This window comes from Suricata suricatta, chromosome 12 (assembly GCF_006229205.1).
Source record: "Suricata suricatta isolate VVHF042 chromosome 12, meerkat_22Aug2017_6uvM2_HiC, whole genome shotgun sequence".
NCBI classification, from domain to species: domain Eukaryota; kingdom Metazoa; phylum Chordata; class Mammalia; order Carnivora; family Herpestidae; genus Suricata; species Suricata suricatta.
Genome location: NC_043711.1, coordinates 24985178 through 25004619, shown reverse-complemented (window position 1 = coordinate 25004619; position 19442 = coordinate 24985178). Strand labels below are relative to the sequence as shown.

The 19442-nt window shown below is 36.4% G+C and overlaps 1 protein-coding gene and 1 pseudogene across 1 annotated transcript in view; one reads left to right on the top strand and one right to left on the bottom strand.

Annotated features, from left to right (window-relative positions):
- Positions 1 to 8366, top strand: part of DENND6A (DENN domain containing 6A) — a 42798-nt gene extending 34432 nt beyond the window's left edge. The window contains exons 13-20 of the mRNA XM_029917389.1: positions 1252 to 1317; positions 1406 to 1470; positions 2048 to 2137; positions 3315 to 3368; positions 3473 to 3582; positions 4020 to 4122; positions 5315 to 5389; positions 6030 to 8366. Of these exons, the coding sequence (XP_029773249.1) occupies positions 1252 to 1317; positions 1406 to 1470; positions 2048 to 2137; positions 3315 to 3368; positions 3473 to 3582; positions 4020 to 4122; positions 5315 to 5389; positions 6030 to 6161 (695 nt within the window). The 3' untranslated portion in view covers positions 6162 to 8366. The remainder of the gene's footprint in view (positions 1 to 1251; positions 1318 to 1405; positions 1471 to 2047; positions 2138 to 3314; positions 3369 to 3472; positions 3583 to 4019; positions 4123 to 5314; positions 5390 to 6029) is intronic.
- A 1687-nt stretch (positions 8367 to 10053) lies between these two features.
- On the bottom strand, positions 10054 to 10592 carry LOC115274446 (annotated as a pseudogene).
- Positions 10593 to 19442: the final 8850 nt, after the last annotated feature.

Here is a 19442-nt window from a genome sequence, read left to right as displayed (position 1 = left end):
TAGAGCCTTGAATTAGATAACTTCTAGGTTGTCTTTCAGTTTTTAGGTCCTCTTACTCTTAGGCAGAGAGGAGGATAGAGAAACGAAAAGAAAAAGTCTGATAAGTTTAGTGTGCTGATATTAACACTTTTAAGTGCGTATCTTGAGGCATTTTTCTGCTGAGGAGAGGGTTATTTAGATTGTAGCTTCTCTTGATCCCAAGACCAGAACCACAGCATTTGTTGTGCAAGTTGTCACAGCAGTCCTACTCAGGAGTCACGTCCATCTGTGTCCATCTGTGCCTCAGACCTGTGGTTGTGACATACACTGTCACCACCTGGTGGCAGTGTAAGTTTCTACAGTGCAAGACCAGAATTTTGGAAGGTGTCTGAAAAAAACTTTTGAATAATATATCTGCATAGTAACTTAGGAGTTCTTTGCAATTCCATTTACTCTTCAATTGTATTTTATTAATATTTGCCATATTGATTTTCAATTTCATGTATTTGTCACAAAGATTTTAAATTACAAGTTGAGTGACAAAAGGAAAAATTTTGAGTAATGATAGATATTAGTGAAAGATCAAATACCCATTTTATATAATTTACACACATTGTTTCTATAATACTATAATAATCCCACATTCCCTTTATCCAGTTTTAAAGTACCAAGAATAAACTCTTCAATATTATTTGATGTTAAGAATACTTTATGGGTTGCCGGAGTGACTCAGTCAGTTGACTGAGCATCTGACTCTTGATTGCATCTAAGGTCATGATTCTGGGGTCATGAGGTCAAGCCCTGTACTGGGCTCTGTGCTGAACTTGGAGCCTGCTTAAGATTCTCTGTTTCTTTCCTTTCCCTCTGTCCCTCTCCCCTGCTTGCTCACTCTCTTAAAAATAAACAAACAAATAAAACTCTAAAGAGTGCTTTAGGGGCACCTGGGTGGCTCAGTCGGTTAAGCCTCCGGCTTCGGCTCAGGTCAGATCTCACGTTTGTGGGTTCGAGCCCCACGTCGGGCTCTGTGCTGACCGCTAGCTCAGAGCCTGGAGCCTGCTTCCAGTTCTGTGAGTCCTTCTCTCTCTGACCCTCCCCCTCTCATGCTTTGTCTCTCTCTGTATCAAAAATAAATAAAACATTAAAAAAAAAAAAGAGTGCTTTAGCTACAAGATCCCTAAGTAATAAACAGAGGATTATTAATCTTATAAAATTCCAGTTTTATAATATATAAAACTTGAATAGTTATAAGAATCTTTATCATGTTTCCTTCAGGTGAAATTCCTAAGCAGGTTAAAGTGAAAAAATTGAAGAACCTAAAGACTCTGGATTCTAAACCTGGTATTAATTTTTATTTTTTAAATTATTTTTAAACATACACTTAAATGAATATGTGGGCCTTACTGTTAATCTTATTTCCTTTCCTTAGGAGTTTATACTTCTTATAAGCCATATCTAAATAGAGATGAAGAGATCATAAAACAATTACAGAAGGTAATTACTTGCTCATATTATTAATTTAAATTTCCTCATTCAGGTATGCAATATCTAGTTAGGCAGTATGTACATTAGGTATAATGATGTGAAGTGAGGTCTTCCTTTTGAACCAAAGTTTCATAAAAATCCGACTAAAGCAACAACAGTTATGGGCTTGAAATATGGGGCTGCAGTTACCAAATAGTGCCAGTTTTTCTCGAAACTTGGGAGTTATGGTAAAAAAGTTATGGGCTTTTCTTCCATGAGGTAGTTTAGCACCTAACAGGGGATAGTTACCATTTTTTGGGAAATGTAATTAATACTAATACAGCAAGTATGAAATAAAGACCATTCATTGTCTAAACTGATACTTTTAAGTACAGGATGAACAGGTAATATTTCACTCTAAGGATTTTTTTTTCACAGGATATTGCACGATGAACTTCAGGTTAAATTACTTCACGGTGAAGTTCTAGGGTTGTTTTTTTAATCAAGTAGAAATACATATTTACATATCAGTTGAAATACTATCATTATCTATTGTTTTGTATTCCCTTACACTAGAATGTGGTTTCTCACTGCTTTTTCTTTCTAGGGAGTACAACAGAAGCGTCCTTCTGAGGCTCAAAGTGTTATTCTCCGACGCTATTTTTTGGAACTGACACAAAGCTTCATCATTCCATTAGTGAGTTAACTTATATATTTGTTTAATGATTTATTGAAGGATATAGGCATGTTTCTCCCATTCACAAAAACCGTAAGTTGTTTTCCTTCTCATGTGTTTGGTGATTAAAAATCGAGCGCTTTTCAGGAGACCTGGACTCTCTTCTAATATTAACTTTGTGACTTTGGCAGGTCACTTCCTTTTTCTGACACTCATTTTCTTTATCTGTAAAAGTGACTGATCCCATTTTTCCTAAATATCTTTCAGAGTTGTTGTGAATCTTAAATAAGATAATTGTGAAATGTTATACAATTCTTTCATTTTGCACCTTAAGGGAAAGTTAACCTGGAGCTCCTTTCTCTGAGACTGTTTTCTCGAGCACAGTTTGGTGTGATCTCCATGAGCCTGGTAGCTCCATGACGACAGGGGCCTGGTCTGTCTTGTTCAGTATCTTTTCCTCAGTCTGGCATCTGGTAGCACTCCATGTTTATGGAATAAAAGGCTAGATGATATGGGTATTCTATGAAATTCAGTGGAATAACATGTTAAAATACCAAAAGATGCCTTAGAGTATCCGACATTACCGTAATGTGGTCCTGCCTGGATACTGCATCAGAGAGAGATTCCATTGTAGTTACCAACATAATTTCTCAGTTAATATTATATAGAAGCAACCTGAAGAATTTCACTATTACATTTTGAGATGAAATATTCTTTCTTGTTAATTAATTTTGTTGCTTTTAAATCTGTTTGTCTAAGTGAATGAACTTTACTGTAGTCCTTATGGGCGTGGGCTGAAGTCCGTAGACCCAAATTGAGGTTCAGGCTGTGTAACATTGAGCAGGTTATTCAAGCCTTTCAGTACCTGCCACATGGAATGGTTGCAAGGATTAAAAGAGATCAGGCATGTAAAATGTTGAGTACATTTTTCTGGCACGTACTCACCCAATACAGTTAATGATTATGCAGACCCTTGGATTATCTAAGATTTAGTTAAATTCTTACTGAGAGTCTGACTTGTCAATTCAGCCTAAATTTGCCGAGTCTCTTGTGGGGAGCGGTGGCATTGCTGCTGTCCATTGAAAGAGCATGTGATGAAAAACTTAGAAACCTGTTTCTTTTAAGTGGGTCTGTTTAAATGTTTTTGAAGACTCTAGGTAAGATGCCTAACTTTGATTAATTTTTATTTTGGTTTTAGGAAAGATATGTAGCAAGCTTGATGCCTTTGCAGAAAAGCATCTCTCCATGGAAGGTATAACTTACTTAGTTAAATTCCTATTTGAGTTCTCTAACTGTAATGAACTTCTGTGACTGGATCTATTTCTGATTTTTAAATCAGTATGTCCTAATTTCTAGAGTCCACCCCAATTAAGACAATTCCTTCCGGAAGAATTTATGAAAACACTTGAGAAAACAGGACCTCAGCTGACGTCTAGAATAAAAGGCGATTGGATTGGACTTTACCGGTTGGTCTTTTTTTTTTCTTTTTCTTTTTCACCCATCTGTAGAGCTTTATTTAAAAACAAAACAAAAGGGCACCTGGTGGCTCAATCAGTTAAGCATCTGACTCTTGATTTCAGCTCAGATCATGATCTCATGGTTCATGGGATCGAGCCCCACATTGAGCTATGTGCTGACAGCACAGAGCCTACTTGAGATTCTCTCTATCCCTCACTCTCTGCCCCTTCTCTGCTAACATGTGCTTTCTCTCTCTCTCTCTCTCTTTCTCAAAATAAATATACACTAAAAAAATAAAATAAAAAAACAAAAAACTGGACTTAAACCTTTTTTTAAAAAAAATTCCATTGTTTCACATGGTTCTCCAAGCTATAGTTAGGAAAGGTATTGAGGAGAGCAAGTAAGTCCTAATCAAACTGTGTGTTTTTAAAATTTATTTTTATAGGCATTTTCTAAAATCTCCAAATTTTGATGGTTGGTTCAAGACCCGGCGGAAGGAAATGACCCAGAAATTGGAGGCACTCCATTTAGAAGTTCTTTGTGAAGAGGTTAGAAGACAGTATGTTTGTGTGATGATTAACAGTTATTGAAAATAAAGAACATTATCCTTAGAAGCTGAGAGATTATACCCATATCTACTACTTTGTAAATAGTAATAACTAACTTGTCTAGATCACATGCTATGTGCCAAGGACTGTATAGGTGTTTTATATGGGTAATGTCTTTTAACCCACACAATAGTTAATTGAAGTGGGTGTGTTATGATCTGCATTGTGAGGCACCCTCCCCTCCCCCAAAGATTGTAAGTTAAGGGACTTGCTTCAGATCATATCACTGCTAATAGTGGAGTCAGCAGTGAGCTAGAGCCCACTTGCACTGACCCACAGGAGCTGACTGTGTACATCTCTTCCCAGCTTTGCATTTGGTGATCTCACGTTGGTAGCTTGAAACTGGCTACAGTGGGAGTATGACACCACACTGGCACATGCTACAAACCAGTGACTTTTCCTGAAGAACTGGTGATTAAATATTTACCAGCATACCACTGGATAGAATCAAGATTCAGATCTGAGCACCTTGTACAGTTACTGTTAACAATTTTTTCCCTGTATTTTCACTGTTTATAATCTGTAATATGTTACCAGACTATTTTAAATTAAGCTACTTGTAAAAATATAATGGATAGCCTAATTTTTATTTAGCTTGAGGTGGGCTAGTCTTGGAGTGAACTTTCTAATCATAAACTGCCAGTAACTGTGGTTCTGAGAGAAGGAATACAATTAAGGCGAAGGAATACAGCGAAGCCCAGGAGGAGCTTATTTGTAGCTGAGTAGTTTATATCCAGTAATATAGTCATGTTCACGGGTATCTTAATTTGTTAATGTTCCTTATAAATTGAAATACTCATTACTTAGTAGGAATGGGGGTTGGTATTATACTTTGAGTTGCAGTTTTTTCTTTATTGATCTAAAAGGGCTATCTCAGACAGGAGTTTATTATATTTTGTTTTATTTCCAAGTATTGGACAGCTGTTGTAGCTAATGTCAAAAATGGTCTAATTAATGTTGTTAGAGTATTATATACAGAATTATTCTCATACTGTAATGCTGTGTCTGATTTACGTACTCTGTTCTTCTTTTTCTTCCTATCCTTCCTTGTCAGTAGCTTTGCTTGTTAAAATAGAGCAGTTTGAAAAGTATTTTGAGTATTTGCTGATTTGGGATTTGTTTATTCTTCTAGGACTTACTTCTCTGGACCCAGAAACACACAGAGGTAGAAACAGTTGACCTTGTATTGAAGCTAAAAAATAAGCTGGTATGTAGCTAAAATAGCAAAGATTTATGATGATATTTTCCTCACAGTTTGGGTGATAGTTTGTGATATGTTGCTGAAGTAGCTTTTTAAAGGAGAGGACTTAAGATTGGTCAATTGATGGTAGATCTGACTGAAAATACTTGGTCACAGATCATAATGGCCCCATATTATCTAAAGAGCATTTATTTAAAGCTCTACAGAAAACATTGTCAGGGAGCCTGGGTGGCTCAGTTGGTTAAGCATCCATCCTCCTCTTGATTTCTGCTCAGGTCATGATCTCACAATTTGTGAGATCAAGCCCCACATCGGCCTCTATGCTGACAGCTTAGGATTCTCTCTTTTTCTCTATCTCTTTCTCTCTCAAAATAAATAAACTTAAAAAAAAAAACATTGTCACTTATATGTAATACCACATGGTACTTACAGGTGTCATCTATTAATTTACATAGAAGTCTTTTACTGAGCCAGCAGTATATTGTTTAAATGGCATGTTCTTTGCTTTTTTACAGTTTCTGTAAATTTTGGTGTAAGTTTGAATCTTCCAAATCATTAGATCATGAAAACTGTTCATTTAGAGAATATAAGGTCCTAATACAGACTCAGAGGATAATTTAAATGCTTTAAAATGTTCCTTATGTAGTTGCAGGCTGATCGAGAACGTTTACCTGTGAAACCTGACACTATCGAAAAGTTACGAACACACATAGATGCAATTATCTTAGCTTTGCCAGAGGACCTACAAGGCATACTGCTCAAAACGGGCATGACATGATATTTGCCAGGATTTTCCAGCTGCAAAGGATTGTACAACATGAAGCATACTGACATTTCAACCCGACGCCCAAAGACGTCTCAGTGTGGAAAACAGCCGTGAATGCTAGCTACAGGGTGGAAAGACTATACTGACTAAACAGACCTTTCTAGTGCATTATTTTAAAAAATGGATATCTGTGGAAGTTCCACTTTAATACTGAAACACCGAAAGGCATTTTTATATTTTTAATCATGTTCTAAAGTGCTCTTATGAGAGACCTGTGGGGCCATCAGTTTAAGTGATTCCAAGCTGCAGTGCTGGCATTGCAGATATTTTTTTAAATTGGTGCTGCTTTGCCCAATCATGTTAAAACTCAGGGGGATATAAAAATAACATTCACACTGGCTTTCTTCTTAAGAAGAAGGAAAAGACTGAACTGTCCGACTTAGTTAGAAGTGATTAATGCTTTTGTAGTGCCTTCTGTTGTCCTACATGTTTCACAAAGTCCAGCTGCTAGTCTTAAAGCTTTTTCTTGATTATGATACATAATTTTACAAGGCATTCTTCTGAGTAATCATTGCTTAAAGATACGTTTCTTGCCTCCCATCATGTTTATTAGTAGTGCCCTGGTGGGTGATTTTTTTCCAATGGTCATGTAGGTTTCATATCAGTATATTTAATACCATTTCAGATTTAATCTTATCACTTTCTCCAAAGGCAAGAAAACATCTAGTATTAATTATGGAAGAGTTTATTTCCTCTTACCATTTGCTGGTTGGACCTGTTTAAGTTAATTAGCTTGGATGTTTTTCAGAGACATTCTAATTGTAAAACTCATAATCAGATCTGTTTTTTAAACTGAACTATTCTTATTTCAAAGGCATTCATAAACCTTTTATGTTATAGTCATTTGAGGGATTTTCAGCATTATTTGTTTAGTGGGGGTATTTTCCCCCCCAAATTCATATTTCTCAGAACACTTTCTCTACTATTGTTAGACATGGGGAATTTTGTCTCAATTGCTGTTAGAGCTAGTTTGTTGTTGTTGTTGTTTTGTTTGTTTTTGTTTTGTTTAAACTGTATGACCTTGCCAAAAATAGAAGATTGTGGTTTGGTAGAGTAAGGTTGTTTGGTTTGTGTTTGAATAGGAGTGTCCTCCAGAAGCCACTATTTAAAATAGCCACACATGACATAGCACATATGTAAATAGCTGTGTCTTGAATTGCTCTCTAAGTAACCAAATTTAATTTTTATGTGTTTGTAATAGAAATGACTTCAGAAACTATCTCTTTGTTTTCTGTCACTGCAACTCTTAAGGGCACTTCTGACCCAGAAAGCCTCCTTGTGTTTGTAACTGTGGTCTTACACCCAAGTGTGCCCTTTACTCATGGACACGGTCTCTTGCAGCATACCTCAAAGTCATAGAGAGAATACGGCATTTGAAAGAAATCATTTGCCTTGGATCATATGAGTTATTTTGTGAAACAACATTGTCTTTATGGAAAAGGGGCAACTACTTTTATATGCTAAAGTATTTCATAGCTTTCTGGGAAACCTTATTTAGGTATAAATGGTCATCTTATTATTTTTCAAAAGGGGGTATTTTAATAATCTTACAATTTATATACAGTTTGTGACCAGAATTTGAAAGTCATTAGTATTGTATCAAGGATCTTTTCAATTACACCACTACAGGATGTATCATTTCAAGTTTATTTTGCACAGTCAATGAATAGCAAAGGATGCCAAGTAGCATTATAACAGTATCTTCATATTTAACTAAAACCTAACACATGGTTGAAAACCATATCATACTTACCTGGTTTATCTATTAATTTCAAATTATGTATTTGTAAAAATAACTTAAAATTGCATTGGGAACCTGAGAAAGACTGACTAGTAACAATTTTTTTGTGTGATTTTCAGTGTTGTCTTTTTTTTTTTTTTTTTTTTTTTTTTTTTTGAGGAGACATTGTTAAGATCTAAAACCTGCTGTTTAATGTTTATCTCCACCAGCATCAGAAGGAATCACTGCTTTCAGGGTGTTATGTAATGCCTAGTGCCTTCTGTTTTCAGTGAAAAAGAGGTTTTATGAAGGCATTTATGGTCATTACTAAAAAATGAATTAAAGGCCTTGGATTTTAAAGCACTTGGATATCTTGTGTTATTTCTGAGTAAGGTTGGAATGCTTGAGAAAACACATAATAAATGAAACGTGCATTATGGGATTTCTTTTACTTCCTAACTTACTTTTAAAAATTCAAATGAAAACCTTCTGTTTGCTATGAGCAAGTGGACAGTCCAGTGTAATAACAGATAACTAAGTGATTTCATATCCTTCTTGGAAGAGTATTGATCTCATGAAATGTTCTGATGAAAAAACTTTAGCTTAATACTCTACATAGTTATTGTTAGATTCTCCCTTATTTTCTACTTTTTTTACCTTTTCTTTTTTAATCTCAAAAATTAATCTTTTACTTATTTCATCTCCATTTTTTACAGTATATGATACTATTCTTTGGATTTTAATTTATTTATTAAAATATATCGGATGTTATTCCTTTTTGAAGTCACTAGGTAATATCCTTGAACGTGCACGATGAAATATTTCAGTTCATTTCAAAGAGATTCCATTAAAATCTGCCCTTTTGTTTTCATTTGCTCATAACTTAATTCATTTGTTTGTATATGACTGAATTTTACTAACTTCCTCCTTTTAGCTTAACTTGGGGAAAAACTTAATTACTAACTTCCCAATATTAGTCTTCTAAAAACAGTGCAAGAAGACAAAAAGTGTCTCTAATTATGGATAAGTATCTAAATAACAAAATATGTTAACTCATATTAATAACTAAATTATCATTAACAATTTAATATGTTTCCATGTATCCAAGACATAATATTTATATGCATCTACAATGAATTGTGGTATTTATTATTAGGCCAGTAGAAATTAGCACTTGTTAATAAAGTAGAGTTCCTAAACTTTTTTTCAATTACACTTCCCAGTTTGTTTGAAATAGTTAAAGCAGGCCAGGAGAATTTTGCTATATCATATCATCCAGGTTTCTGCACTATTGAATTCCAGCCTTTCTCTGTTCCCCATTACTTGAATGCTGTGCTGTGCCTTTCTTCAAATTAAGATTATTGTTTTCTAATAACCATAGCTCTCATTCCATTTTACTGGCGTCACCACTAGGCTTTGGTTCTTCTGTTTTTGTTTTTTGTCTTTTGGGTTTGTTTGTTTGTTTGTTTGTTTTACCTCCCCGTTCTCTTTGTCATCATAATATCATTTCTGTTTAGCCAGTAGAAAACTAAACTTCATACATCCTTCATTTCCTGTTCCTCATGTTTTCCTATACTAACCAGTATGAATACATTGTAGCATAAATTACTTCTAGAATGACTGAGGTACTTTAGAAAAACAGTTAACTTTACATTCCAGAGTTGTTACACTTGCCATTAAGTGAATAGATTTTTAGATTTCATTAGGAAACTATTGAAATGATAAATTTTGATCTAATGAAATGGATAAATATTTTTATAGCCAGAGGCTGTGGTGATAGAACCCAGCAATTTGTGTTTTTAAAAACCAGCTTTATTGAAGTATAATTGACATAATAAACTGAAGACTAAAGTTTAAAATGTACAATTTGATAAGTTTTGACATTTGAATACACCCATAAAACCGTCACCACAGTCAAGATAGGAACATACCCATCACCCTCCAAAATTCCCCCATGCTCCTTCGCACTCCTTCCTGCCTCCCTTCCCAAACCACTGAATCTGTGTTCTGTTACCATATATTGGTTTGTATTTCTAGAGTTTGATATAAATGGAATTATACTTCTTTTTTTGATCTGACTTTTTTTCTTAACATCTTATTAATAAAGTATTTGTCTTCCCTCTGTCAAACCCTGAGCCAACCACTTGCCCCTGCCTGCCTAGTAATATGAAGGAAAAGGAACATACAGAGCAGATGAGACATGGGAGAAAGAACTGAGCAGTGGAGGGGACTCCTTAACATGCAGAAGAGGATGGAAAAGGCTACTATCAGGCAAAAGAGCCCCATGGCCTCTGAGAGGGCAAAGCCCAGAATGACATATGAGAAGAGCTGTTGTTTTAAAGAGATGTTACGGACATACCCAGTAATAAGGCTCCTGAACACAGTCCCAATCCCAGTCCAGAGCCAGCCAGCTGGTGGTGGCAGCTGCAGCCCCAGTGAATTTAGCTGCTGTGTCAATGACCCTTGAAATGGCACTGATTTAGAAGTTATGACTAGGAATAAGTGAGGCTGTCCAGTGAGGGTCTCATTAGCAGTGTCTCTGGTTGTTTTAGCACTGCTGCAAAAAGTGGTCAATTCTGCAGCAGAGAGGTGATCCTGACTAGTGAAGGGGTGAAGACAAATTTGGTATGCATGTACATTTTCAGGGAGTAAGGGGCTGTGGCAGGAGAGCTGCTCCCTGCGCGAGAGGGGTCTAACTTCTTTCACTCAGCATAATTGTTCTGAGATTTGTTCATGTTACATGTATCAATAGTTCATTCCTTTTATTGCTGAGTAGTTTTCTATTATATAACAAAAATGTCTTATCTACTCACCTATTGATGGACATTTGGGTCATTTCTAGTTTTGGCTATTACAAGTAAAGCTGCTGTAAACATTCATGTACAAGCATTTGTATAGACATATATTTTCCTCTTGGGTAAATACTTAGGAATTGTATGCTGAAGTGAATTTTTAACTTTTTAAGAAACTGTCAAACTTTTCTGAAGTGGTTGTACCAATTTGTTTCCACCAGCTGTGTATGATTTCCATTGTCTGCTCCTCTTAGCCAGCACTTAGTCTGGTCAGCCTTTTTAATTTTAGCCATTCTAATTGGTTTGTATTGTTATCTCACTGGGATTTTAATTTGCATTTCCCTAATGATCTATGATATTGAACATCTTTTCTTGTCCTTTTTATTCATCTACTTTTTTTTTGGTAAAGTTTCTGCTAAATTCTTTTGCTCATTTTAAAAATTGAGTTTTAATTTCTAATGGTTGAGTTTTGAGAGCTCTCTATATTCTTGATACCGTTCTCTTTCAGATATGTGGCTTGCAAACATTCCCCCCCACCCCCTCAGTTTGTGACTGGTCTTTTCATTTTCATAACAGCATCTTTTGAAGAAACAAAAGTTTGTGAATTTCTACACAGAATCTTCCTGGGGTTTTGATTATGATTATATTAAATCTATAGATAAATTGGCAGAGAAGTGATATCTTAATAATTTTGTACCCTGACCCATGAACAAAATATATCTCCATTATTTATGTCTTCTTTAATTTCTTTCAGCAATATTTTGTGGTTTTCAGTGTGCAAATGTTTCACATCTTCTGTAAATTTATCACTAAGCCTGTCTTATTTTTTATGTAAATGATATTTTTAAAACTCAGTTTTCAGTTTTTCATTCAAAAGCTTAGTTCAAAATACTCATATATAGTTGATTTTTGTATACTGATATTGTATCCCATAACCTTAATAAATTTATTTACTAGTTCTAGTAGCTTTCTTTTTTAAGATTTTTTAAAATTTATTTTTGAGAGAAAGAGAGACACAGAGTGTGAGTGGGGGAGGGTCAGAGAGAGAGACACACACACAGAATCCGAAGCAGACTCCAGGCTCTGAGCTGTCAGCACAGAGTCCAACATGGGGCTCAAACCCACGAACTGGGAGATCATGACCTGAGCTGATGTCGGCCAGTTAACCGACTGAGCCACCCAGGAGCTCCTTAATAATTTTCTAAAAATATGATGGAATCTACAAAAGAAAGCTATTAGGGGCACCTGGGTGGCTCAGTCGGTTAAGTGGCCGACGTCAGCTCAGGTCATGATTTCACGATTCGTGGGTTTGAGCCCCGCATCAGGCTGTGTGCTGAGAGCTAGCTCAGAGCCTGGAACCTATCTTCAGATCCTGTGACTCCTTCTCTCTCTGCCTCCCCTGCTCACACTGCCTCTCTCTCAATAGTAAATAAAAACATTAAAAAATTTTTTAAGATTATTAAATCTGTGAATAACTATTTTACTTCTTTCTGATAGATGACTTTCAGTTATTTCTCTTGCCTGATTACACTGGCTAGAACGTCCAGTACAATGTTGAATAGTGCTGGTGAGAATGGACATCACTGTTTTGTTCCTGATTTAAAAGGAAAGCATTCAGCTTTTAATAATTACGTATGATATCAGCTATTGGTGTTTTATTTTGGGAGATGTCCTTTATCAAGTTGATGAAGACCTCTTCTTTTTTAAAAATTTTTTATTTTTTTAACGCTTATTCATTTTTGAGAGAGACAGAGAGAGACAGCACAAGCAGGGCAGGGGCAGAGAGAGGGAGACACAGATTCTGAAGCAGGCTTCAAGCTCTTGAATTGTCAGCACAAAGCCAAACATAGGGCTTGAACCCATGAACTTGAGATCATGACCTGAATTGAAGTCAGACGTTTAACTGACTGAGCCACCAGGTGCTCCAGTGAAGGCCCCTTTTAGTCCTAGTTTGGTGAAATTTTTTTTATTTTTAAATCAGGAATGGGCTTTAGATTTTGTTAAATGCTTTTTCTGAATCTATCAAGATGCTTTATATGGTTTGGCTTTTTGAGTGTGTGAATGTGAATGGCATGTTAACATTGATTGACTTTTGAAAGTTAGACCAAAGGTATTTCTAGGATTAACCCTGCTTGGTCTTGATGTGTTATCCTTTTAATACAGTTTTGGATTTGATTTGCTAAAATTTTGTTTAGAATTTGCTTTTATGTTCACGGTAGGTATTGGTTTATGGTTTCTTTGTAACGTCTTTGGTCTGGGTATCAGACTTTACAGAGTGATTTGGAAGAGTTGTATCAAGATGGTATTATGGGGTCGCCTGGGTGGCTCAGTTGGTTGAGCGTCCAACTCTTGATTTTGGCTCAGGTCATGATCCCAGGGTCATGGGATCGAGCCCCAGGTTGAGCTCTATGCTGAGTGTGGAGCCTGCTTAAAATTCTCTCCCTCCTTCTGCTCCTTTCCCCTACTCATGCTCTCTCTACATAAAATAAAAAAAGTGTTTTTAAATGGTATGTATTTCTTAAATGTTTGCTGATATTCACCAGTGAAGCCATTAGGGCCTGGAGTTTTCTTTGTGGAAAGGTGTTTATACTCAATTTTAAAGGAATACATAAGTCTGTTAAGGTTATCTATTCCTTCTTGAATGAGCTTTGGTACTCTGTGTCTTTCAAGAAAGTTGCCAATTTTATCTAAACTGTCCCACTTATGGGCATAAAATCATTCATAATATTCTCTCATTATTCTTTTACTATGTGTAGAAACTGTAGAGATGAAGCCTTTCTCATTCTTGATACTGGAGGCACCCAGGCACCCTAAAATGAATTCATCCAACTTTCCTGTCTGAAAATGTCTTAATCTGAATATCTTCAGGGATTTTTTACTGTGAGGATGCCTGGGTAGCTCAGTTGGTAGAGCATGGGACTCTTGATCTCAGGGTTGTGAATTCAACCCCCCTGTTGGGTGCAGAGTTTAAAATCTTTAGGGAAAAAAAAAGGTGTTTTTACTATGTATAGATTTGTGAGTTGTCATTTTTTTCTTTCAGTATTTTAAAAGGTTACGCCCTTATTTCTTATTTGCATTATTTCCAGTGCGAAATGTGACTATCATCTTTATCTTTGTTCTTATGTAGTTAGTAAGTCTCTTTCTTTGGCTGCTTTTAAGCTTTTAAGTTTTGGGGCACCTGGGCGGCTGAATTGGTTGGGCAGCCAACTCTTGGTCTCAGCTCAGGTCATGATCTTGCAGTTCATGGAAACAAGCCCTGCAAGGGGCTCTGCGCTGATAGCAGGAGCCTGCTTGGGATTCTCTCTGCCCCTACCCACCTCGCACGCTCTCTTTCTCTCTCAAAATAAATAGATAAACTTAAAAAAATTTTTTTTAATAAAAAGATTTTAGGGGCGCCTGGGTGGCTCAGTTGGTAAACCACCGGGCTTTAGCTCAGGTCATGATCTCACGGTTCGTGGGTTCGAGCCCCACATTGGGCTCTGTGCTGATAGCAGCTCAGAGCCTGGAGCCTGTCTTCAGATTCTGTGTCTTCCTCTCTCATGGATCCTCCCCTGCTCATGCTGTCTCTGTCTCTCAAAACTAAATAAAAAACATTTAAAATTTAAAAAAAAAAAAAAAAATATTTTATTGCTGGTTTTGTGTTATTTGATAATATGCTTTGATGTAGTTTTATTCATGTGTGTTTGGGGTTAGTTGATCTTGTACATGTAGCTATATAGTTGTCATCAAATTTGGAAATTTTGGGGGCAGAGTCCTTATTTTTTTATTTAAAAAATTTTTTTAATTTTTAAAATTTATATCCAAGTTAGCTTGTAGTATAACAGTGATTTCAGGAGTAGATTCCCCGCTCCCACAACCCTCCAATAACCCTATTTGTTCTCCATATTTAAGTCTCTTACGTTTTGTCCCCCTCCCTGTTTCCATACCATCTTTGCTTCTCTTCCCTTGTGTTCATCCATTCTGTGTCTCAAAGTCCTCACATGAGGGGAGTGATATGATATTTGTCTTCCTCTGACTGACTAATTTCACTCAACGTAATACCTTTCAGTTCCATCCATGTAGTTGCAAATGGCAAGGTTTCATTCTTTTTGATTGCTGAGTAATACTCTGTTGTATATATATACCACATCTTTAAAAAAAAATTTTTTTAATGTTTATTTTTGAGACAGAGAGAGAGAGAGGTGGGGGAAGGGCACAGAGAGAGGAAGCCTGATATGGAGCTCGAACCCATGAACTGCGAGATCATGACCTGAGCCAAAGTCAGCCACTCAACCAACTGAGTCACCCAGGTGTCCCAATACCACATCTTCTTTATCCATTCATCCATCAATGGACATTTGGGCTCTTTCCATACTTAGGCTATTGTTGATAGTGCTGCTATAAACATTGGGGTGCATGTGTCCCTTTGAAACAGCACACCTGTATCTTTGGATAAATACCTCATAGTGCAATTGCTGGGTCATGGGGTAGTTATGTTTTTAATTTTTTAAGGAACCTCCATGCTGTTTTCCAGAGTGGCTGCACCAGTTTGCATTCCTACCAGCAGTTCAAAAGAGATCCTCTTTCTCAGCATCTGGTGTTGCCCTAGTTGTTAATGTTAGCCATTCTGACAGGTGTGAGGTGGTCTCTCATTGTGGTTTTGATTTGAATTTCCCAGATGATAAGTGATGTTGAACATTTTTTCATGTGTCAGTTGGCCATCTGGATGTGTTCTTTGGAGAAGTGTCTATTCATGTCTTTTGCCTATTTCTTCACTGGATTATTTATTTTTTGAGTGTTGAGTTTGATAAGTTCTTTATAGATTTTAGACACTAACCCTTTTCTGATATATTGTTTGCAAATATCTTCTCTCATTCCATTGTTTGCCTTTTAGTTTTGATGACTGTTTCCTTCGCTGTGCAGAAGCTTTTTATTTTGGTGAGGTCCCAATAGTTAATTTTTGCTTTTCTTTCCCTTGCCTCTGAAGACATGTTGAGTAAGAAGTTGCTGTGGCCAAGGTTGAAGTGGTTTTTGCCTGCTTTCTCCTCAAGGATTTTGATGGCTTCCTGTCTTACGTTTTGGTCTTTCATCCATTTTGAGTTTACTTTTGTGTATGGTGTAAGAAAGTAGGCCAGGTTCATTTTTCTGCATGTTGCTGTCCAGTTTTCCCAGCACCACTTGTTGAAGAGACTTTATTCCGTTGGATATTCTTTCCTGCTTTGTCAAAAATTAGTTGGCCACATGTTTGTAGATCCATTTCTGGGTTCTTTATTCTGTTCCATTGATCTGAGTGTCTGCTTTTGTGCCAGGGGCATAGTTCTTGAAGTATTTTTTCTATCCCCTTTCCTTTCTTTCAGGCACTTCAATTACTCATGTATTAGGCTGTATGAGGTTGTCCTACAGCTCACAGATACTTTTCATGCTTTATTTTGTTACTCTTTTATCTCTCTGTATTTCATTTTGGATAGTTTCTACTGCTATGCCTTTAGGTTGATTAGTTTTCTGTGTTGTCTAATCTGCTGTTAAGTTCTATCTAGTCGATTTTTCATCTCAGACATTGTGGTTTTTATTTCTAGAAGCTTGATTTGTCTTTCTTATGCCTTGCATGTGTCTCTAGTTATATTTAAGATAACACTGTGTCAGTTTTGAATAGGTTTCAAATGGTTCTTTCATTATTATGGGTCAGGTGTTCCTGATTCTGCATGCCTGATAATTTTAGGTTAAATGTCAGAATTTTACCTTGTTGAGTGTTGATTATTTTTGTATTCTTACAAATTTGCTTGAGCTTTCTTTTAAAAATCAGTTACTTGAAAATAATTTGGTCCTTTCAGGTTTTTTATCATGTGTTAGGTAGGCCCAAAGGAGTGCTCAGTTTGTTTATTTAGTTTTTATTTAACATTTTTTATAAGAAACTTTTAATATTTGAGAATGAGCATGAGGGAGACAAAATCCAAACAACTTGTTTCACTTAGCCTAGCACTGTCTAGCTCCATTCATATCATTTTTATGGATGAGTAATATTCCATTGTATATAGATACTACATCTTTATCCATTCATCTGTCGATGGACATGTGGGCTCTTTCCATAATTTGGCTATTGTTAATAATGCTGCTATAAACATCAGGGAGCATTAGCCCTTCAAATAGTATTTTTGTATTTTTTTGGTAAATACCCAGTAGTGCAATTGCTGAGTCATAGGTAGTCCTACTTTTAACCTTTTGAGGAATCTCCATTCTGTTTCCCAGAGTGGCTGCATTAGTTTGCATTCCTACCAACCAGTGCTTAGTTTAGAAGTAATTATTCTTCACTTCTGAGGCAAGACCTTCTTGAATACCCTAGCCACTATCTTGTTAGTTTTTTCAGTCTAGCTAATAGGAGCAGGCATTGTTTCCAACCAACCCTGGGCACTATTCCCTTTTAACCTCCTTTCTGGTGGTTCTTTCCTAGACTTTGGGTTGTTCTTCACATGCATTTGCTGGTTAGTACTCTGCTGAATACTCTATTGGACCTTCTGCAGATCTGTACAACGGTTTTGTATAGGGTTTTTAATTTTTTCTTTCTGTGCTGCTCCTTTCTCTCTGGAATTCTGTCCTAAATTTTGTTTCCCCAGACTTTCAGCTCAAGAGTTCACCAGGCTACCCTCTATCTCCTTTCTATGCTGTGGCCTAAAAATGCCCTCAAGATAGTCAACTGGGGCAATCTCAGCTTCAGGAGTCATGGCATTTGTTTTCAGTCTCCCAAGAATCACTATCCTTCATTGCCTGGCATCTAGTGTCTTGAAAACCATTGTTTTGTGTATTTTGCTTCCTTTTTCTAAATTATTATTTTAGGTGAGAGGGTAGATCTGGTCCTTGTTACTTGCTTTTGACTAGAAGCAAGGGTCTCAGCAATCTGATTTTGACAGCCCTCCAAGGAATTCTGGTGCATGTTAAAATTTGAGAACCAGATAGATCCGTGAATTGGCCATCAGGTGATTATTTCACTAACACTCTCAACCATCATAAACCACAAAGACAAGACTATATGAGTCAGTATATCTAATATATGGAGGAAAAAGACTTTTGAAAGGAGATTCACTCATTTCTATGCTTTGTAGCATAAAAGATACATCAATAATTATAAGATATCTGTAGGGATAACGGAAATATTTATATAGTCAGGATAGTCTGAAACTTGGGCAAGAAGAGGAAGGTTTTGTGAAATAACATTTCATTAATGTTGTATGGTACATACTCGTCAGACATTTAGCTTTAAGATACTTGATAATTTCTATCACTGTAAAAATTTTTTATATCTTAAACAGTAAATACAAATTTGAGTAGAATTAGTAGCCTCAGGCTATGTACTTGCCATAAAATCCTCTGCTTAAAGCACACAGAAAACCAAAGTACCAGTTCCTCTGGAAGTTGGAATATGACTGCTGTGAGTACTTTGAAGGAAACAATCCAGTAGTTACATACATTACAGTTAAGATATGTATAAAATTAATGCAACCTTTATGAAGCAGATAAAGCAGAAGTATTTTAAATTGGGGAGTAGGTAAGTATTGGCTTTATTAAACTTTACCAAAATTGTTAAAAAGCAAACAAAACCCTGAGGATGAGGGCATAGATCCAGAAATACAAGCCTTCCCACAAAATCAAATGGAATCAATAAAACTGTTTTTTAAAGAAGACTGAATAAAAGGCACTGAAACTGAGGAAAGTTCTTAACTACATGCGAGAAGCTTTGAGTTGCTGAGAGGTAACAGGTTAGGCCAAACTATCCCAAGACTCTGGGAGTTGACATGCCACTCCCCTTTGGGGGAAAAAGTGGGTAGACAAGATTCTTTGTAGAAGTACAGATACTCTTCCACTAGTGCAGATAAATAAGTGTTCAGAGAATGTGAGCTTTAAGAAAGATCAGTGATGAATTACAGAGAATGATATCAAAATGGAGTATACAGAGGTTGGGAGGAAACGAGGTAAAAAAATTATACTATTGTACTACTAACAAGTAGACTAGAAACAGAGCTGAGTCATTCTTGCAGAGAACAAAGTGAATGACATGGATTAAACTGTTGAAAAGAATATTGGGAGGGAGTGCCTGGGTGGCTCAGTCGGTTGAGTGTCTGATTTCTGGTTGGGTCATGATCTTGTGGTTCATGGGTTCAAGCCCCACATTGGGCTCACTGCGGTCAGCACGGAGGCTACTTCAGATCCCGCCCCCTCCTCTGCTTGTGCTCTCTCTCTCGAAAAGAAAGAAAACATTAAAAAATAATAATAAGGGACAGTATATACTAAGTATGATGTTTGGCATATAGTAAGTGCTCAATAACATTGCTATTAAATATTAGCACTATTTACATAACACATATTCTCAAGTGCTTTGAACATTTCAAAGAAGTAATATTGCTTAAGAAGATTGTATTTTTAAATGTTAATTTATTTTAGAGAGAGAGCACAAGCAAGCAAGTGAGAGGCAGAGAGAGAGAGGGACAGAGGATCCCAAGCAGGCTCTGTGCTAACATCAGTGAGCCCACTACAGGGCTTGACTCATGAACTGTGAGATCATGATCTCAGCCAAAGTCAGACACTTAACTGACTGAGGCACCCAGGTGCCCCAAGAAGCTTGCATTCTAATGGAACATAAAAAATCAACAAAAGTAATTATATTATTAAACCTAAAGAACTGGAATGAATACATATATATGTATATGTATGACTGAAAAGATTCCATAAGAAAATCAGGCTGGCTCAGTC